Raw genomic sequence first — 19,160 nt, 5'->3', positions numbered from 1 at the left:
CCTGTAATCTCAGTGCTTGGGAGTTGGAGGATCGAGGATCAAGAGCTCAAGGCCAGCCTGAGCTACAGGACACTCTACAGTACTGAGCTACACCCTGTCTCAAAAGGAAACAAAACAAAAAATAAGGGGCGGGGGGCACTAGAGAGATGGCTCAGCAGTTAAGAGCAGTGGTTGCTCTTGCAGAGGACCCGGGTTCCATTCCCAGCACTCATATGGCAGCTCACAACCATCTGTAACTCCAGCCCCAGGGCATTGGATCCATCGAAGCCTGGATTCAATCTCCACCGTGTAGAAAGAACAAGAGGGGAAGGGAAGATGGGATCCAGGGAGGGAGGGGACAGAGAATACCACTAAAAATGAACAAAATATTTGAACAAGCACTTCACCAAAGTATATCAATAGGAAATTAGCACATGGGGACGGTACTGAGGATTGTTTGATACTCCTTCCTTCTCCACCTTCTCCTCCTCTTCAGCTTCATCTTTTTCTGCTCAGTTTTTCTAGAGGCCTCACACATGCAAGATGCTTGTAAGTCACATCCTCAGCCTGGATATTTTCTTGAAACAGCTATAACCCAGCTAGTCTGTTCCTAGACACTTTCCCAGGAGAGATGAAAACATTTGTCCAGATAATCCAATGTCTAGAGACTGGTAAATGGACAAGAAATCCCATATATCTGCACCGTGGAATATTACTCATCGGTGAAAAGTAGCATGCAGCAGCAAAGATGAGTCTCCGGATAATTATGTAGAGTAAAACCAGACAAAACATGTAAATGCTGTGTGATTCTATTTCCGTGCAATTTCCCAGAAAATGCAAATCATCCAGTTGCCTGGAAGCCAAGGGAGGGAGTGTGGAAACGTTCCTCATCGCCTTGGGGATGGAGATGTTCACGGTCTTCATTGTGATGGTCATCTGACAGGTGCATGCAGACATCACTTAGTAAATTACACTGAAAAAAATTTCTTTTGCACTATGTGTATACGTGTGTGGGTGGCGGGTGCATGTAAGTGCAACGCTCACAGAGGCCAGAAGAGGATCCCCTGGAGCTGGGTTACAGGCTGTGGTGAGCCACCCCTGACAGGGATGCTCTCCAAGAGCCGAAAGTACTCTTAACCCCTGAGCCACCCCTCTAGCCCTGTCTTAAATACAGCCAGGCTCTGATATCCTTGTGGGGATTGGGACAAGACCCATTGCTAACACCCAAACCTGTAGATACTCCAGTCCGCTTCCCTTACATAGTGGCTTAGTGTTTGCATACAATCTGCACCCATCTGCCCATCTTCTTCAACTCCCTTTAAATCCTCTGCAGAAGCTGGGCGTGGTGGTGCGCGTCTACAGTCCTCGAACTTGGGAGGCAGGGGCAGGAAGATCACAGCCAGTTCAAAACTCCAAAAATAAATAAATCGCTTCATTAATTACCTTTCTATCGCACATAATGTAAATAGCTGTCATGCATATATATGTATGTATACATATATACACACATGTGTGTATAATTGTTCTTGTCTGTGCAGGTAGAAGCCAGAGATTGGTCAGGGCTCTGTTTCTCAGTCAAGCTCCATCTAATTCCTGAGACAAGGCCCCTCGCTGAACCTGGAGATTGCTGTGCTGGCAAGGCTGCCCAACCAGTGAGGCTCCGGGGCCTGCCTGTGTCATCCTCACCAATAGCACTGGGGCTGCGGGGCTGCAGGCCTGTCGGCCGCACCTGGCTTTTGTGGGGGTACTAGGGATCTGAAGTCAGGTCCCCAAGCTTGTCCAGCCAGCACTTTAGCCCCTGGGATCTCCCACCTGACCCATAAATAGTTATTTTAGGAACTAATAACAGGGAAAGAAAATCTGTTGACTGGAGGTGTAGCTCAGTGGTAGAGTGCTTGCCTAGCATGCATGAGGCCCTGGGTTCAATCCCCAGCATAGCCAAGAAGAAAAAAAAAAAAAAAGAAAAAAGAGGGGGAAAGTATAAAATGAGAATATTTCTCTGTGTTCAGTGCACACACAAAATTTCCCCGAAGTATTTTTTTTGTTTTATTTTTTTAATTATAGGTATATGTGTGTGTTTGTGTGGGTATGTACACATGAGTGCAGTTGCCCATGGAGGCCAGAAGAGGGCATTGGATCTCCTGGAGCTGGATTAACCAACAGTTGTGAGCTGCTTGGCATGGGTGCTGGGAACTGAACTCAGCTCCTCTGGAAGAACCCTCCATGCTCTTAACTCCTGAGCCTTCTCTCTAGCCCAGCCCCAAATATTCCTGATCTGTGGTTGGCTGAAGCCATGGGAGTAAAACTCACAATATGGGGAGCTGACGATCTATGCGATTTATTTTATCTCAGTTTTTTTCAATGATGCTATAATGAGGAAAGGAGGAAGGGAGGGAGAGAGAGAAGGAAGGGGGCTTCTGTAGCATGTTTGAGGCTTAGGAAGACTGGCACATCCTGGTGAGGACGTCAGACACCTGGAATGCACACTTGCAGAGGGAATGAAAATTGAGCAGCCTTTGAAGATGGTGTGGCAATTTCCTATAAAGGTAAACACATACTCACCATAAAACATAGTCATCCTTCTTCCTGGTGCTTACACAGAGAGCAGAGCGTACACACACACACACACACACACACATACACACACACACACACACACACACACACACGCTCACAGAGCTTATCAGAGCTCAGCGATTTGGGTAAACCAGCTGGCCAGCAAGCCCTGTCTTGCCCCACACCTCCTGGATCTGCCTGTCTCGGCCTCATCACACTGGGGTTATAGATACACTTCGAGAACTTTACAAAATAACTCATCCATAAACATGGGATGGGTTAGTGGTTGTCTTGGACTGGAAGAGGTCATGAAACCAACTTTTCACGGACATAAGTGTGTCTTTGGCAGGGATGTGCTGGGGAGTAGGGGTGGAGAATTGAGGGGGGGCAGACAAAGGAAGGAATGGGCGTGGAAAAGAGTTCATGAAAATGTTAATGACTAAGGGGGTTATCCAGGTGTGTGTCTTCACCTGAATTAGCCAAACTACCATTGGATACATTTTAGCTTATACAAATTATACTTGCCTTGCAAAGGCTCTGAATTCAACACCCAGCATGACAGGAAACCAGGTATGGTGGTGCATTCCTGTAACCCCGGAGCTTAGGAGGTGGAGGCAGGAGGATCAGAAGTTCAAGGTCGTTGTCGGCTATTTACAAGTTTGAGGTCAAGCAGGAATAAATAAAAGCCCATCTCAAAAACATCTTTTAGAAGAATGAATGAAAGGAAATTACACCTCAATAAAACTGATTTTCAGGAACCACTTTGTATTTCTATAACCGACTAAAGGATTTCTAGTCGTTAACTCCGGAGGAAGGCAGTCTCAAATGTCGTCACTCCCGTTTGTTGGGGTAGAAACCGAGGCAGTGAGCGCTGTATACATCTCCGCCCAGCACAGGCAGCTTCCTTGGTCCCTGCTGCTCTGCAGGGACCGTGTTGTGCCTTGTGATGGGGTCAGATGAAAATGGACAACCATCTACCAGTGCCAAACTCTTCCACGAAGACCCCTGTACATTTACACTGTTTTCTTGGGGTTTCCCAAGGCCTGTACGAGTTTTCTAGGGCTACTATTATAACATACTATGGGACTAAACAGGAAGAAAGAAAGAACACATATGTGTGAGCACACACATGCATGTGTGCTCATGCAGAGACCAGAGGTTGCCCTTCTTTTAGTTTTTGAAATAGGGTCTCTCACTGAGCCCTGGAGTCCACCACTTCCACTAGCCCGTGTGGCCAGCAAGCCCCTGGGATCCTCGCTGGCCCCTCTCCCGCCCCGTGCTGGAGTTACGTGTGTGCCACCATGACAGCTTTTTTATGTGGGTCCTGGGGATCCAAACACAGGCTCTCTCTCGGGGGCTTCCTCAGCAAGCACTTAGCTGAGCATCGCCCCAAGCCTAGGGATTTCTTTTTTCACAGTTGTGCAAGCTGGAAGTCTGAGCTAAAAGGAAGGTGGGCATTGGTTCCTTCTGATGTCTCTCCCAGCGCTTGCTTCTTTCCTGGATCCTTGCATGTTTATCCTTCTGCGTCCTTTCGGGTGTTTTGTTTTGAGGAAGGGTCTAGCTACCGGCCTGGAACCTGTTAAGTAGACCAGGTTAGCCTCCTGCTTCAGCGTGTCAGGTGCTAGGATCACAGGCTCACACCAACATCCTCACCTCCTATCAACCTCTCTTCTAGAAGGACACAGCCACCAGGCCAACCTTCCTGAGACTTCCTGTGAGTGATGCCGGTACCCAGAGAAGCCCAAGAAAGTAATAAAAGCACAGATGAGCTTCCTGGAGGAAGGGGAAGTTTGCGCGTGCCAAAGGGCTGTCATTTCCTATAGACTTAATAGCATGTCTGCATGAACCTTGCCTCTGGGTCAAGGGTCACTGTGAGGTTTGATTAATGATTTTAAACTATTGCCTCTGCCTTCTTGTCCTTAGTAAGTTGGTACCCTCTCTGCATCCTGAGAATAAATAAACAAAACCATCCTTGTCATTATTTCTCTAAGGAGCCACCAGCTGTCTGCACACAGCACAGGGCCTAGTTTGACAGTCTGGTCACTGTGGGACACTGTAAAGCCCCAGCAGAGACTCTCCCTGCTCTTTCCCCCTCTGCTTCCCGTACACAGTAGACGCTTGGAAAGTATCTGCTGAACGGATTCATTTGCTTGGCTCCTGTGAAATTTCTTGAAACTATTCTTTTTGCTTCCCACAGGCTGAGACTGACAACCACGTTAGCAGCTAGCAACTCTGACTATCTGCCATTTGCTTCAGGCCAGGCTTGTTGACCCCTGTCCTCAGTCCATGGTCTGGAATCCTCAGAATGGCTTCCCCAGCTGGCTGTGATCATTTCCCCTTGCCCCCACCACACACACACACACACACACACACACACACACACACACGAGCAGGCAGAAAGGAGTCAGGGCTGTGGCTGTGAAGGTCACGCCAAGGTCACCCAGGGACATCCTGCTGAAGGTCAGACCCAGAGGGAGGCATCAGGGGCTGCAGAAAAGCAAGAACCTCCCAGCGAGGACCACTTTGCAGCTTCCGGCTATGGGGAGTGCTAGGAATTTTGAAAGAGCGTGTCGCTTTGTCTTGTTTGGTTTGGTTTTCATTGATACCTGTGTGGGGGATGGGCACACACGAGCCACCCCATGCATGTGATGATCCAGTTTTCACCTCCACATCCTTGAGGCAGGATCTCTCTCCTTGTTTCTTCTGTTGCTCACTGGCCTGCAAGCTTCAGACTGAATTCTCCTGTCTCCATCTCCCATCTCACTGTGAGAGTGCTGGGGTTACAGCTGAGTTCCACTGAGTCTGGCTTTTTACGTGGTTTCTGGGAACCCAATTAGGTTATCAGCTTTGCATAGCTAGAAATTTCACCCACTGAGCCACCCCTCCCCCCAAAAAAAACACCTAGGGTCACCCTGGATGAACTGTGAAGTTCCAGTGGAAATCCCCTCCCATGTGACCAACTCTCTGAGGATCTCTGAGCCTGGGTGTCACAGCCCTCTCCACGGGTCAGTTCCAAGCCTCGTTCCTGGAAGGTAGGGTCACCAGGTGTCACTCACTAATTTAGCAACTACTGTGTGTCTGTCATTCCGCCTGTAACCTTCCCTACAGAGCCCCACTGGGCCCCCCTTTTCACACGGGAAGTTTGAGGCTCTGGGAAACGAAGCAACATCATCAAGATGGCTGTGCTACAAGCCTGCCTGATGGTGGAGAAGCAGCTGTTGGTAAGCTCGGGTATCTGGCCATCTGGAAGATTCCCTGAGGTCCTTCCTACTAAGTTTGAGCCTCTTGCTTCTGTGTGTGTGTGTGTGTGTGTGTGTGTGTGTGTGTGTGTGTGTTCGCGCACATGTGTGTGTGCACACTCGCATTCATGCGGAAGCTCACCCATTAGGCTAGGTTGGCTGTCCAGTGAGCTCCAGGGATCTATCTGCCTTCCTCACCCTGAGATAACAGATGCAGACACCTCACTCGTTTTCCCAGATGCAGGTGCTGGGAACCCCAACTCAGGCCCTGTGTTTGTAGAAGAACTGCTGATGAGCCATCTTCCTCCCCAGCTACCCGCCCTCACTTGTTCTCAGTCATTGTTATTATCCAGCTGCACAGGAGACACGTGCACGGGGAAGAGCACCAATCATGCCTGTTTTATGGATTTTGACAGCGTGAACACCCACATAACCAAGCACTAGACACCTGCAGCACCTCCAAGCACCTGTGGCCACGCTTGGGAGGTCACCACACCTACCTGCGGTCACTGTCATCCTGATTCGTGCAAGTGCGGATTACCTGGACAGTTCCGGAATACCACATAGCTGGAGCCTCTCCCCCGAGCCTCCCTCTTTCCTGCCCTTACGTTCGGGAGGCTCAGCCGGTCCAAGTGTGTCATGGTTTGCTGACCTGGTATCTCGGTGAGTGGTGGGGCTGACACACGGCTACGCATTGTGCAGCGACAGCCGTGAGACTGGCTCCTGTGGGTTGATCCACTTCTTGGATTCGGCTTGTGGGGGGGTGGATGATGCTAGCACACTCCCACCAAAGGCAAACTCGGCCTCCTTCATCTGAGCTCTGCCACACCCCAGGGAGCCCAGCTGCAGTGTCCTCTGCGATGCTCGCACCTGCTGTTTCTAAGTGGCACCCACCCACGGGAGGGATCTTAGGAGAAGGTCCCCTTGTGCTGCTGACATGGATGGAGATAGCACCATCTAGGCTCTGCTGGCTCTTCTTGTTTCCTGTGCCCTGTGCATGCTGGGAGGGTCAGAAAGCTTCTCCCGGCCTTGACACTGCCCGCTTGCGTCACACTCCTGTGAGACACGTTGAACCATGCTCTACACGGATGGTCAGAGGGCTGTAGCAGTCTGTGATAACCCCTGACTCTGCCATGTACTTTCTGGGTGGTTGTGCCATGCCCCTAATGTCTCTGCGCCTCAGTTTCCCTGTTTGTGAATGGGAATAAGAGTCTCTCTTTCTTGGTGCAATTGTGAGAGCTGAATCAGGTAATACAGTGTTTGGTGAAAGGGAAGCCTGGGCAATGGTAACTTTTTTCTATTCCTTTTTTTTTTTCCTCCCTGTTTTGTATATGCATGTGTGTGTGCATACGTGTTCCTGTTTGTGCGCGCATGCGTGTGCGTGTTTGTGGAAGCCAGAGTTTGACATCAGTGCCTGCCTTAATCCCTCTACTCTTTCATTTGAGCCAGCATCCCTTACTGAACCTGGGCTTCTTTGTTTTGTGCTGGATTGTCTGGCCGATAAGCCCAGGGGCCCTCCTGGCTCCGTGTCCCCAGTGCAGGCAGCAAAGATGCACCCCCATGTCTGGCTTTTTCTTGTGGGCGTTTGGGGTTAAAAACGAAAATCCCGGTGCTTGCATGACAAGCCCCCAGTGGAGACTATTCTAGCAGAATCTTCTCTCTAAGATTCTCTCTTGAATCTTCATCCAAGCCCCTTCTTCTTCCCTTCCTCTATCCAGCTGGGCTGAAGTCTAACATTCTTAGCAAGAGTCTTCCTGGGTGTTACCAGGGAAGCAAGCTATGGCCTTTCTGACAGTGTCAAGAAACATCCAAGGGCACTTCAGCTGGAGCAGAAGCGGTGGGAAGCAAGGGTTGCTAAAACCACACAGATTTTCATTGAAACCTTGTACCTTCTGATTCTACCAGCTCACTTCTAAAAATCTACTCTTTAGAAACCATTGAACAACAGAAAAAAAGCCACTGAAACAATCCAGATGGTAGGATTGAAGTTTATAACTAAACCCTGATTGCTTCTAAAGATAAAAGAAAGCTTAAACATGGTGAAAAACATAGATGGAATAAAAAAAAAATAGACCCAGATCAATTTATATAGAGAGAAAAATATATGGAACTAAGACATCAGATAAGATTAACAGCAGATTAGGCAATGCAGAAGAGACAGTTAGCTTTTACTCTGGGTACCATAAGCAGTGAGGATGAAGAAACTGATACAGTTAAGGGGGATAACCTCAGCTAACGTTTATTTACCTTTAGCTATGAACAAAAAGCCTGTTCATGTAACTAGATTAGTTTATCTGTTGTGACTGTAATGAAAGACCGGAGGCTGGACCCTTTATAAAGAAAAAAGGTGAATGTTGCTTGCACTTCAGAAGACTGAAAGTACAAGACTGGATTCTATTATGGTAGAGGCCTTCTTGGCTGAGTCACACCTCAGTGATTGATGCCAGGAAGGATCGTGGAGGAGTGCCTGTGAGGGGGAGCAATAACTCGGCAAGATAGGTGGCCAGAAAAAACAGGGAGGCGTAACAATGACCTCCCACTAAGCTTCACCTTTTTTTGTTTTGTTTTTGAAATAGTTCCTGCTATATAGCCCGTTCTAGCCTAGATCCTATTATATAGACTAGACTGGCCTCAAACTGACATTTGCTTATCTAGTACTGAGGTTACAGGGGTCCCACCCCTTAGAAGCCCCATCATTTCTCAACAACTCCATAGAGAGGACCAAACATGAGCTGACGGGGTGTGCTCAAATGCTTCCCAGAGTCTGACATACACACATGGTCTCCAAGCCTGATGACACATATTCTGTGGATATGACCCTCAAACTGTCCCACACAGGAGCAATGGAAGGGACGGCTTAGTCAGCCTGCTCCAGGTTGAACTGCTGGCAGCATGGGAGCCTGCGTTTGAATCAATCCCACTTCCCGAGCCCGCTCCCGCCCCGTGTAGCTCTGCACCCATGTGTGGCTTTCTGCCTAGGCACCCTTCACCGCGGGCCAAGGTGGTATCAGCTCACCCCAGAGTCACCCAGCAGTCATAACAGGGAGAAACCCTTGGCCCTTGGTTTGCAAATGAGGACACCAAGCCTCATGGCGGCAAAATTTTTCCCAGGGCCCCAGAGCTGATAGAAGAAAGAGGTAGAGAGCCAGGTCTCTCTGCCAGTGTTTCCCGACTCTGCTAAATGTGGGGGTGGGGCACCAATGAAGCAGGCAGTTTGACGGTCTGTTTGTGGCCTCCTGGAACCGACGGAGAGCTGCTGGGCCCAGCTACTGTGCCTCCTGCCCAAGACGGGTCAGATAGGGGAGGTGGCCCCTATCAAGAACCCCGATCTAGAAGGCTGCTTTCGGCTGAAGAGGCATGTGGGCAGGAACACAGGCCTAGCATGTGGAGAGCCGCCAAGAGCCAGCTAGTCCCAGGAAATGCTGGAGGCCATGGCATGTCAGCGGCCTCCTCAGGGGTGATGGTTTCACAGGAGGGCTCATCCCCACACCCACCAAGTTTCTTGCAATTTATTCAATGTCAGTCACCCCTCCGATAACTAAGAATACGCCAGGCTCCCCTAGTGTGTCTCCTGTTGAATATGCTTATCCCTTTTAAAAGTCGTTACGAAGGGGAGGGCATTTTTATTTTCCTTTGTTCTGCTCTTGAGGTAAGGTTTGCTAGCCCAGCGGCCTTGAGCTATCTCTGCGGCTCAGACCGGCTTTGACCTTGCAGCCACCCTCCTGCCTCAGCCGCCTGTGTACTTCTGTGTACGCCTGTTGAACTGTGCGAGCCACCGTGGCTGGCTAATTACTTTGCACATACATGGCTTTCTCACAGATGAGTATTAATTGGTTGACTGGGTCAAGAAACAGAGGGCAGGAGCCCAAGTGGTTTGTAACCCGAGCATTGGTGAGGTCACGGCTGCTTGAAACCAGACTGGGCCAGAGTGGGACTCTGTCTAAAACAAAGGAAGGAAAGAAGAAGAGAGAGTCAGGGAGGGAGGGAGAGAAATAGGGAAGGAGGAAGGGAGAGAAGGAGGGAGGGAGCAACAGTAATGACACAAGTGACTCCTCCTGGCACACTTTTTGGATGAACTGATTGGCTTGGGGCAAGGAGGACCATCAGCATCCTGTTCCCAGCAGTCACCTACAAGCACGGAAGAGCCCCATCTCTGCTGCTGATGGACAAGGTCCCCGGGCGTGTTCCACAGGCAACAGCTCCACCCTCATTGGCCTGATCCCAGCCATTTGTCACATTGGGACTCTCTCAAGTAAACTGGGACAGATCATCTCCAGGCTAAGTTGTCAACACAGGCCAATTACCTTCTAATCGTAGGTGTTCCTTGAGTCAGCAAGCCCGCATGAGGCAACAGTTGGGCGTGAACTGGGATATCCGGACATCTCTTTCATTGAACCTGAATGGTAAAAAAGAAAAAAGAGAAAAAGGTCAGCAACCTGTGAGTCCATCCGCAAGGGATTCATTATACAAACAGTGTGGTGGTAAAGTAGGCTGCGAAGCTGCTTTTCAAAACCGCTGCTGAAGAACACTTAATTAATAGAAATACGCTCAATAAGCAGAGAAAAGTCTAAGGCTGGGATGGGTCTCTGTCGGTAAAGTGCCAGCCTCGTGTGCGGGAGGGCCTGGGTGCCAAGCCTGGCACCTCACAAACTGGACATGATGGCACACAGCTGTAATTCTGGAACCTGAGAGGTGGAGGAGGACTGAAAGTGCAAGGTCATGTTTGAGGGCAGCCTGGGCTACATGAGACCTTGTCTGGGGTGGGATGGGGGACCAACTATAAAGTACTGCATGTAACATTGGTAAAGTGAAAATACAGAGGCAGAAAGATAAAAGGCCTATACATAAGCACGCAGTGGACTGATAGTAAGTAAGCAGATAGAATGAGAGATGATAGATTAGAAAGATGAGGGACAATAGATTAATAGATAACTGAATGGCTAGCAAATGATTGATGATAGATCACTGGTAATAGATATTTATGATATTATATAGATAATAGATTATTGGTGATAGATTGATAGATTATACATACCTAGATAGATAAAAATAGTACCATAAAGGCATAAACCAAAATGCTAATCATGTTTCCTGTCTTAGCAGATGATCCTAAATTTCAAATTGCATGTTTTTCAAAAGTCTTCTGCTGTGGGGCTGGGGTTGTGGCTCAATGATAAAGTGCTTGCCTGGCTTGTCAGAGGCCTTGGGTTTCATTCCCTAGACTTTGAAGGTGCTTGCCAAATCTCCCACTCTAGACATACTTTTTTCTTTTAATCAAAAATTGGAGAGATGGGGCCAATACTTAAAAATAATAATAACCAGAATCCTAGAAAAGAGGAAGCAGGAGGCACGTGAGCCACTTCTGCAGGGGCTGGGGAGGGCTGGGAAGGATGGGTAGGATGGGTGGGGGACCTAATATAAGGGGCTGTCTGTGTGACAGGGAACTTCTAATAGCTGCCTGCCTTGCTCCGCGCTGGAACCATGAGACTTGCCCTGCTTTGCGCGCTGCTGCTGCTGGCTGGTGAGTGGGAACAGATGTGAGGCGGGGGAGGAAGTGGGGTTGAAAGTAGATCCTGACTTTTCCACTCTCAACTGGGCTGCTGCTATCCTGAGGACACTAGAATTCTAGACCCCAACACTTCCACCACCAGCAAGGAGTCATCTGTGGCTGCCAGGCACCCAGGACACTGATTTCTGGCTTCAGTCAGAGACTGCGGGAAGGTTAGACCATGTGGCATTCCAGGACAAGGATCCCTCTCCCATTGGCAGGAAGGGGATCTGGGGACAGTTTCTGCGAATTCTTCAGAAGATCAGCTGTAAGATCATGGCGGCTTGCAAATTGGCTTTCATTTTCTTAATCCACCTCATAATATATGATTTTAGGAAGATCTTTTATTCTTTAAAGGTGATTTTATAGCTGGGCAGTGGTGACGTATGCCTTTAATCCCAGCACTCCAGAGGCAGAGACAGGCAGATCTCTGAGTTTGATGCCAGCCTGGTTTACAAAGTGAGTTCCAGACAACCAAGGGTACACAGAGAAACCCTGTCTCGAAGAAGAGGAGGAGGAGGAGGAGGAGGAGGAGGAGGAGGAGGAGGAGGAGGAGGAGGAGGAGGAGGAGGAGAAGGAGAAGGAGAAGAAGGAGAAGAAGGAGAAGAAGGAGAAGAAGGAGAAGAAGGAGAAGAAGGAGAAGAAGGAGAAGAAGAAGAAACATGACTCCCACACCCTTGAGAGGGATACTTCCCTGCATTACAGTGAAGCCAATTAGCAAACCTGCAATGGAGCTACAGAAATTCACCCTTCAACATAGAGGCAACGTAATGCAGAGGCACTCTTCTTCGACACATCTGCACCACCTCCAGGCAGCACACCCTAGGCCAAGCCATGCAACCTAGGCAGGCCGTGTCCTCACCTGCTCAGTGGACCACAGCACCCTCTCTGCACCACTGAAGAACCCCTAGTTAGAAGAGCTACCCAGTGTTACATGAGAGCTGAGCATCAAAATGGCAGCTGTGTCTCTCCTGGCCATTCACTCCCCACCCCTGGGCATGGAGAGATGGGGGGGGGGTTCCAAGGTTGGGAAGAGCTATTGAGATAGGAGTCGCTGAGGGGCTTTGATATACACCGCTTGTCCTTGTTTCCTCAGGCTGTTTGCCTCACTACCTACCACATGATGAGCAGAGACCACACAGAGCATACAGAATCTAAACTGAGTGCCTTTCTTGCCTGCCAGGCCAGCCAGAGCTGCCCTCTTCAGGAGGGAGTTGAGTGGCTAGCTTTGAAGCAAAGAAATAGAGAGCGAGCCGGGTGTGGTGGCTCACAACTGTAATCCCAGCACTTAGGAGGCTGAGACAGAATAGCCATGAGTTCAAAGCTAGCTGGCATTACAGAAGGAAAAAATTGCCCAGGGTGGGAACCATGGAGAGACAGGCATAGAGGCCAAGAAAGACAAGTTTCTGAACTCAGATCTCCAGTTGGTGCCCAAGGGGGATTCTGTCTTTGCAGTTAATTGCTTTGGGGTTCTTCATGGAATCCAACATATTCTTGATCTCTGGGAGAGGGGGGCTGGGGTCACTTAGCACAGTCAAGGATTAGCAAGACCTCCATTTAACATCCCTCAGCCAGGAGCACTGTGCCAGGCAGGAGTACGCACACAGACTCTCACACAGAGGAGACACCTTTCTCCACACAACAGCCAGTCACTTCTAACTGCAGCCCAAAGTCACCTGATTATAACCACCTCTTTGTCCACTCACTAATGCCTTCCAGTATCCCATTTCTCACACCCCAATCCTCCAACATGGGCCTCTCCTCTCCTTAATAGTTACCATGTGTGCCTGGAGGAACTCACTGGGATGGCAGGGCAGGAACCACTGCCTAGGCCCATCTTCCCTAAGCCTCATGGCTGCGCTCGACCTGTGCTCCCTGCACTCTTGACCAGCTTGTCCTCATCTTGTCTGTTTCTCCCAGCGTTCCCCTGAATTCATTGATCCCACAGATTTTACTTCTCCTAATTTAACGTAATGTGTTCCTCTCTCCCAAGATCAATTCTAGCCAGCAGCTACGAGGCCTGAATTGGCACAGGGCTGATTTCTAAATCACATTGCCTCCCTGGATACCTACTGGGCTGCTACAAAGCTTCTTTAGAGAGGGAGGGTAGGCTGTGGGAGGGAGGGTGAGTCGGGCCTCCTCTTCTCATTCCTGGTGAGAAGTCAGAGACAGAGCAAAACCAGAAGGCATCGCTTTGGAGTCTGGCTCAATTTTCATCCTTCTGTGACCTTGAGTAAGTCAGGGAGCCTCGGTTTGCAAGTGCGAGAACCTGCGTTTGAGCCTCAGGAGTCGAGTGGAGAATGCCAGGATGTGGTGGCATGTGATTGTTACCCAGAGACAGGCGGATGGCTGGGCTCACTGGCTAGCCAGTCTACCATAATTGCTGAGCTTCCCGGCTAGTGACAGACCTTGTCTCTGAAGGCACCTGCACTCATGTGCATGTGTGTGCATGTGTGTGTGTGGGCACACACACACATACACTCACAAACACACAATTGAAAAAAATCTTTTAAAAGGAATGGAATCCAGAAATTAATACATAAAAGACCTGTACTAAGGACTCAGTTCTGGTCACTGAGTTGTATATTTTACCTTCTTGGTTCTGGGCACAGAACTCAGGGCTGACATATGTTAAGCATGTACTCTGTCACTAAGCTGCACACATTAAGTATGTACTCTAGCATCACCCAAGCCAACACTTTTTTTAAAAAATAGCAGGAGCAATTGTCGCTACTTGATAGCGCCATTATTTCAAGTTCCTTGCTTGGCCCAGCACAGTTGCGTCCCATCATGGAACCCTGTGACCCCCCCCCCAGAGCCTTCATCCCTTTCCTCCTTGTTTGGCTGCTTGGCAGGTATGAGTCCGGCCCAGGGAGGGCTCCTGAATCTGAGCAAGATGGTCACACTTACAACTGGGAAGATAGCCTTCCTCAACTACTGGCCCTATGGCTGTCACTGTGGACTTGGTGGCAAAGGAGAACCCAAGGATGCCACAGACTGGTAAACGCCCCTCCCTGCCCTACTTGGGACTCTCCTTCCTTTTATGTTGACTGATTCATTTAGAAAGTGCATTTTAGTGAACAAGTACTACGCACTAGGGACTCTGCTAAGTGCTAATACAGTCCCAATCCTCTTGGAGCTGGTCTTCTAGAAGGTTCCCCAGGAGACCTGCAGGCCTGATGGCTTCCTAACGGAGCTCTCATATCCTGTATTCCTTGTTACCATTACACATGTACCCTGAAGCCCAAACTCTTTGCCTGTTCTCATTTGATTTTCACAACCATTTTGAGAGTTGGCCAGAGAAGTCACGTGACCTTGGCCAAGCGTCTCAAACCCCAGGATTTTGTTTATTCAGCTGTGAAATGGAGATGATGCCAGCACCTCCATCACTGGGTGGTCATGGGGATTAAAGAGGGTATGTGGCCAGAACAGCTATCTGCTGTGTGGAAGCCCTTGACCAACGACCCTCACGACCCCAAGGGAACGCAAACATCTTTGATCATTCCTGGTGGGTATGTGAGGGGAGCAGGCAGAGACCAGAATTGACTAGTGACTCCTGTAGCTGTGTGCCCTCCCTGCCTCTCCCTGTAGGTGCTGTCAAAAACATGATTGCTGCTATAAGCACCTGAAGACCAATGGATGCAAGATCCTGACAGACAATTACAAATACAGCATTTCCCAGGATGGTATCCAGTGCTGTGAGTGCTCAGGGCTATTAGCCAAGGGCTGGACCTGGGAAGTTTTGGCCATCTCTGCCTCTATAGACCCAGTGTGGTATTACATGAAGCACTTGACATCTGAAGCTTTTCCTCTCCCATGGGCAGTGGGAAACAAGCAGGAATGGGGTTTGGGGGTGTGAAGAGGACCAAGGGCATCACCCCACCCTTTTGGTATCCAGAAGGCAGACCCATCACTGACCAGCTGTGTGCTCAACACTGTCTAACCTCTCTGAAATCCCATGCCCTCCTTGGCAATTTGTCAAAACAAGCCAACAGGAAGAACTTCAACGGAGGCTAACCAACCCCATTCTCATGGGGAAAAGCATGGGTATTCCCAATATGACCTTTTCTTTTGCCACAGTCGGTGCCCATGACACCTTACCTTAAGGTCAGTGGACCTGTGGAAGCTAACACAGATACTCACCTTTTGGGAGCACTCGATTGCTACCCCAGCTTTCACTAGGAGCTGTGATCTGAGCTGGGATGGCTCCTTGGCACGCCTTGTCCTCCTGCAGGCCTGTATCTCCCATCAAAGAGGCTTTTGGCGGGGAGGGTTGACTGCAAAGATCAGCAGAGACTGTGTTGCTTTCAGGGACCCTCTCTGTACCCCTCAGGCAGTCTCCGGGACAGATACTGAGCCAGCCCTGTGTCTTTCGCCCACAGCTGACAAGGGGAGCTGGTGTGAGAAGCAGTTATGTGTTTGTGACAAGGAGGTGGCCTTGTGCCTGAGACAAAACCTGGGCAGCTACAACAAGCGCCTGCGTTACTACTGGCGGCCCCACTGCAAAGGCCAGACTCCCTCATGCTAGGAGAGTCTGCTCCGTCTGTCCCCGGATTCCACCCTGTTCCAGGGCATCAAAGTCCTGCAGGATCGCTGCCTCCTGCCCAGTCTAGTGTCCTGGACTAGCTGGCTTTTAAAGTCCTCCTTGGCAACTTTCCCTTGGTGTTTTTCTGCTGCAAAGGACCTTTCTTGATCTTTTTACCCATGGCTGTCCTCACCCTTCAAACTCTGGTCTTTCTGGGCCTAGGCTAAAACCTCACATATGTGTCCCAAGCCCAGCCCCTTCTCTCTGTGTCCTGCTCCCCAACAAAGCTGCAAGGTCCTTCAGGTTGAGCCCAGCCCTATCCTGGATTAGGCCGGCACCCTGGTGTCCAGGTAGCCTTTTAGAGCCAAGCCCAGCAGGGGCTCCACCAACAGGACTCAAGGGATGGGGGGGGGGAGCGGCCTGCAGTCTTATGGCTCCAGACGCCGGAGCTTAGCCTGCTGTTTCTTGTCTGCCAGGCTTTCTCTTAGGTCTTTTGCTACAATGCAGGCTTGGGGGGGGGTGTCCTTTGGAAACCTCTCCTGGTGTGTCTTTCCCCCCAGCTCTAAGGTCTTCTTTGTGCTGGACTGTCTGGGTGGCATAACGCCCCACATTTCATCCGAGACCAGGGTGGTGAGATGTCCTAGAGGCTTGTCTCATCCCAGGCCCGGTTTCAAGAATCCCTGACTCAGGCTCCACCTCTAGGGAAACACATTGTGGTAACATTTACAAATTCTGTGATCTTCCTCCCTCCCAGAACCAGGGACCTTACAATACCCGGTTGCTGATGCTGCAGCCAAGGAAAGTGTGTTCATTAGTAGAATCAGGAGACAGACTCCTTGGAAGATCCACTTCCCATATGAACAAGGATGGTGGCCCTTTTAAAAGGAAGTGGGGCTAGGGTTTGAGGGGTGGCTCATTGGTATCCTTTTTGACTCAAACTGACTCAGCCTACCTTTATCCCTGCATCTATTGGGATTGGAGGGACTCTAGCCAGCCTGGGCCGGCAAACGTGGCTCTGTCATGCCTTGCCCTTCTCCGCCATTCCCTCTGCCTTGCTAAAAAATATCAGATTACATCCTAAAGCTAGCCCCCAAGGTCTCTTATTTGGCCACTTCCTCCTCTTGAGGCCAACTACCAAGGTCCAGCTATCAAAAGCCCCCTTTGGTTCACATAATTAGCATGCCCCAAACAAAATATACCACCGAATCCTAGCCCGTTCTAACACAGACCACCCCATTTTTTCATCAGCTGCCGTTACCTGCCTGAGTCAGAAAGTAGCCACTTTCTTATTGTTCTTGCTCCCCTGCTTAATAAAAGATCTCTCTATTAAAACGGGGGTTCGGTTGTGATTTGTGCCTAACCCCTACTGTGAGGGGGTCTCCTCCAGGGATCACAGGGCCCCCGCGGTAAGAGACCCCCGTGGTTGGCTGAGCCGGCATAGTGTTTGAACCAGGACACACCCTGGCAGAAGGGGTTGTCGCAGCTGGTATTTGGCTGGTAACAGCTGTTTCAGAGAACATCTGTCACTCTCTTGTGACTAGCTGTGTTTCCAGCCACGGGGCTGAGCATCTAGAACCACCCACACCTACAGCCTGTGACACACAGCAGCAATGACAGAGCAGAGTACAAAGAATCCCCAGCTCTGGGCTCTGGGTTCAGATTCTCACTGTTGAAATGCCCCTGCTAGTGGGAGGACTGTGAAAGCAGGAAGCTGTGTATGCGGGGACAGAGACTACAATGAACTTAAAGCTGCCACTTTATCAACAAAGTGAAAAGGAATTTCAGGCTGGGAGTGATGTTATCTAAGGCTGAGAGACAAGGGATCTCCTGTTCCGTGTGTCTGTGTGTGTGTGTGTGTGTGTGTGTGTGTGTGTGTGTGTCTGTGTCTGTGTGTGTGTAAAAGGTAGAGACAGAAACAGGAAGGCGATATTACTCAGTGTGAGTTCAGGAGAGTTGGCATCCAAGCAACTCTGAGCACAGCGCTTGACAGCATGTGAAAACCCCTGGGTTCTGGCCCCAGCACAACAACAGCAAACCAGTGAGACAGTGCTTGCCTAGAACCCCAGCACTCAGTGGGTGGAAGCATAAAGGTCAGAAATTTAAAGTCATCCTCAGCTACATCAAGCCAGGTCTGTGCTATGTGATAACTTGTCTGAAAAAAAAGAAAGGAAAGAAATGAGGGAAAGAAGTAAAGACATAGGAGGAGGCTGGAAATTGGAGGTGCCGTGGAGGTGGGTTAAAGGGAACTTGGCTCCCAGCTTGGCTTTTTGGTGGACTGAAGATGTCTTCAGAGCCTGGCTTCTTTTCTGCCTCTGGCTGGGCTATCACTCAGTGTGCCAGTTTTCCTCCTGACCAGGTCCCCCATGGCTCCAATTGCAACCGTGGTTCCCCAGACCTCAAGACAGAACAGTGATATTGTCTCTACCACCTCGAAACCAACTACCCCCAGGGACTAGCCACCCCGAGCCTGAGCTAGCTTAGGAGAGCAGGGGTGCCTGGTCGGTCTAGATGAGCAGGAATTTAGTTGTTCCTGAAAAGATGTGTGTTTTGGGCTTGTGACCTGCATCCCGCAGTTTGCAGCTTTGAGGATGGTTTTGTGTCCAGTACTCTGTGTTACAGTGTAGCAGCTCCCTCTACTTTGAGCCAATGCTGAGGCAGGATGGCAGAATCTTACTGTGCACACAGACATAGTCCCCTGTTCAGCTAGACCCACAAGGCACAGAATGACAAACACATGAAGGGGTACTGCATACAAACTACGAGATAAATCAGAAAGGGGTGAGACATCAGCATATTAACATCGGGGCTGGGGATGTGGCTCAGACAGTACAGTGCTTGTATGAAGCTCTGGGTTCAACCCTCACCAACAAACAAAATGGGGTATGGTGGTGCATGCCTATACTTCCAGCACTTGGGAGGTATAGACAGGAGGACCAGAAGTTCAAGGTTGCCTGGGGTGGGAGTGGTGGTGGTGCACACCTTTATCCCTAGCACCTGGGAGGCAGAGGCAGGTTCGAGGCCAGTCTCATCTACAGAGTGAGTTCTAGAACAGCCAGGGATATACAGAGAAACCATATCTTGAAAAGGAGGAGGAGGAGGAGGAGGAGGAGGAGGAGGAGGAGGAGGAGGAGGAGGAGGAGGAGTTGTTGTAGAAACTCAAAGGGGGGAAAAAAGAGAAAAAAAAGAAAAGAAAAACCCAGGCCCATGAGCTTATAGAACACACCAGACCTAGAAAGTATCAAACTATAATGCCCTCCCCTGGACCTCACAGGAGGGCCACCTAATACTGAAGCCCTTATCTGGCCACCCTAGT

General features: G+C 49.8%; 1 protein-coding gene and 1 non-coding gene across 4 annotated transcripts; both read left to right on the top strand.

The window, feature by feature from the left end:
• The first annotated feature begins 1,851 nt into the window (after positions 1 to 1,851).
• Positions 1,852 to 1,920, top strand: Trnaa-agc (transfer RNA alanine (anticodon AGC)). Its single transcript has one exon. It is a non-coding gene; the product is annotated as a tRNA-Ala (tRNA).
• A 3,717-nt stretch (positions 1,921 to 5,637) lies between these two features.
• Positions 5,638 to 17,179, top strand: Pla2g2d (phospholipase A2 group IID). Of its 3 annotated transcripts, XM_060379208.1 has the most exons (5): positions 5,638 to 5,756; positions 6,191 to 6,437; positions 14,178 to 14,322; positions 14,914 to 15,020; positions 15,705 to 17,179. In XM_060379208.1, exons 3-5 carry the CDS (start codon positions 14,180 to 14,182, stop codon positions 15,848 to 15,850), a joined length of 396 nt encoding a protein of 131 aa, XP_060235191.1. In that variant the 5' UTR covers positions 5,638 to 5,756; positions 6,191 to 6,437; positions 14,178 to 14,179; the 3' UTR covers positions 15,851 to 17,179. The 3 variants fall into 3 exon arrangements, with proteins under 3 accessions (XP_060235191.1, XP_060235192.1, XP_021486418.1); XM_060379209.1 differs by lacking the exon at positions 5,638 to 5,756 and having other exon boundaries at positions 6,149 to 6,437; XM_021630743.2 differs by lacking the exons at positions 5,638 to 5,756; positions 6,191 to 6,437 and adding an exon at positions 11,180 to 11,295.
• Positions 17,180 to 19,160: the final 1,981 nt, after the last annotated feature.

Source organism: Meriones unguiculatus, chromosome 3, assembly GCF_030254825.1.
Source record: "Meriones unguiculatus strain TT.TT164.6M chromosome 3, Bangor_MerUng_6.1, whole genome shotgun sequence".
NCBI classification, from domain to species: Eukaryota; Metazoa; Chordata; class Mammalia; order Rodentia; family Muridae; genus Meriones; species Meriones unguiculatus.
The sequence above is the reverse complement of the archived record's forward strand: the minus strand, read 5'-3'. Positions and strand labels throughout refer to the sequence as shown.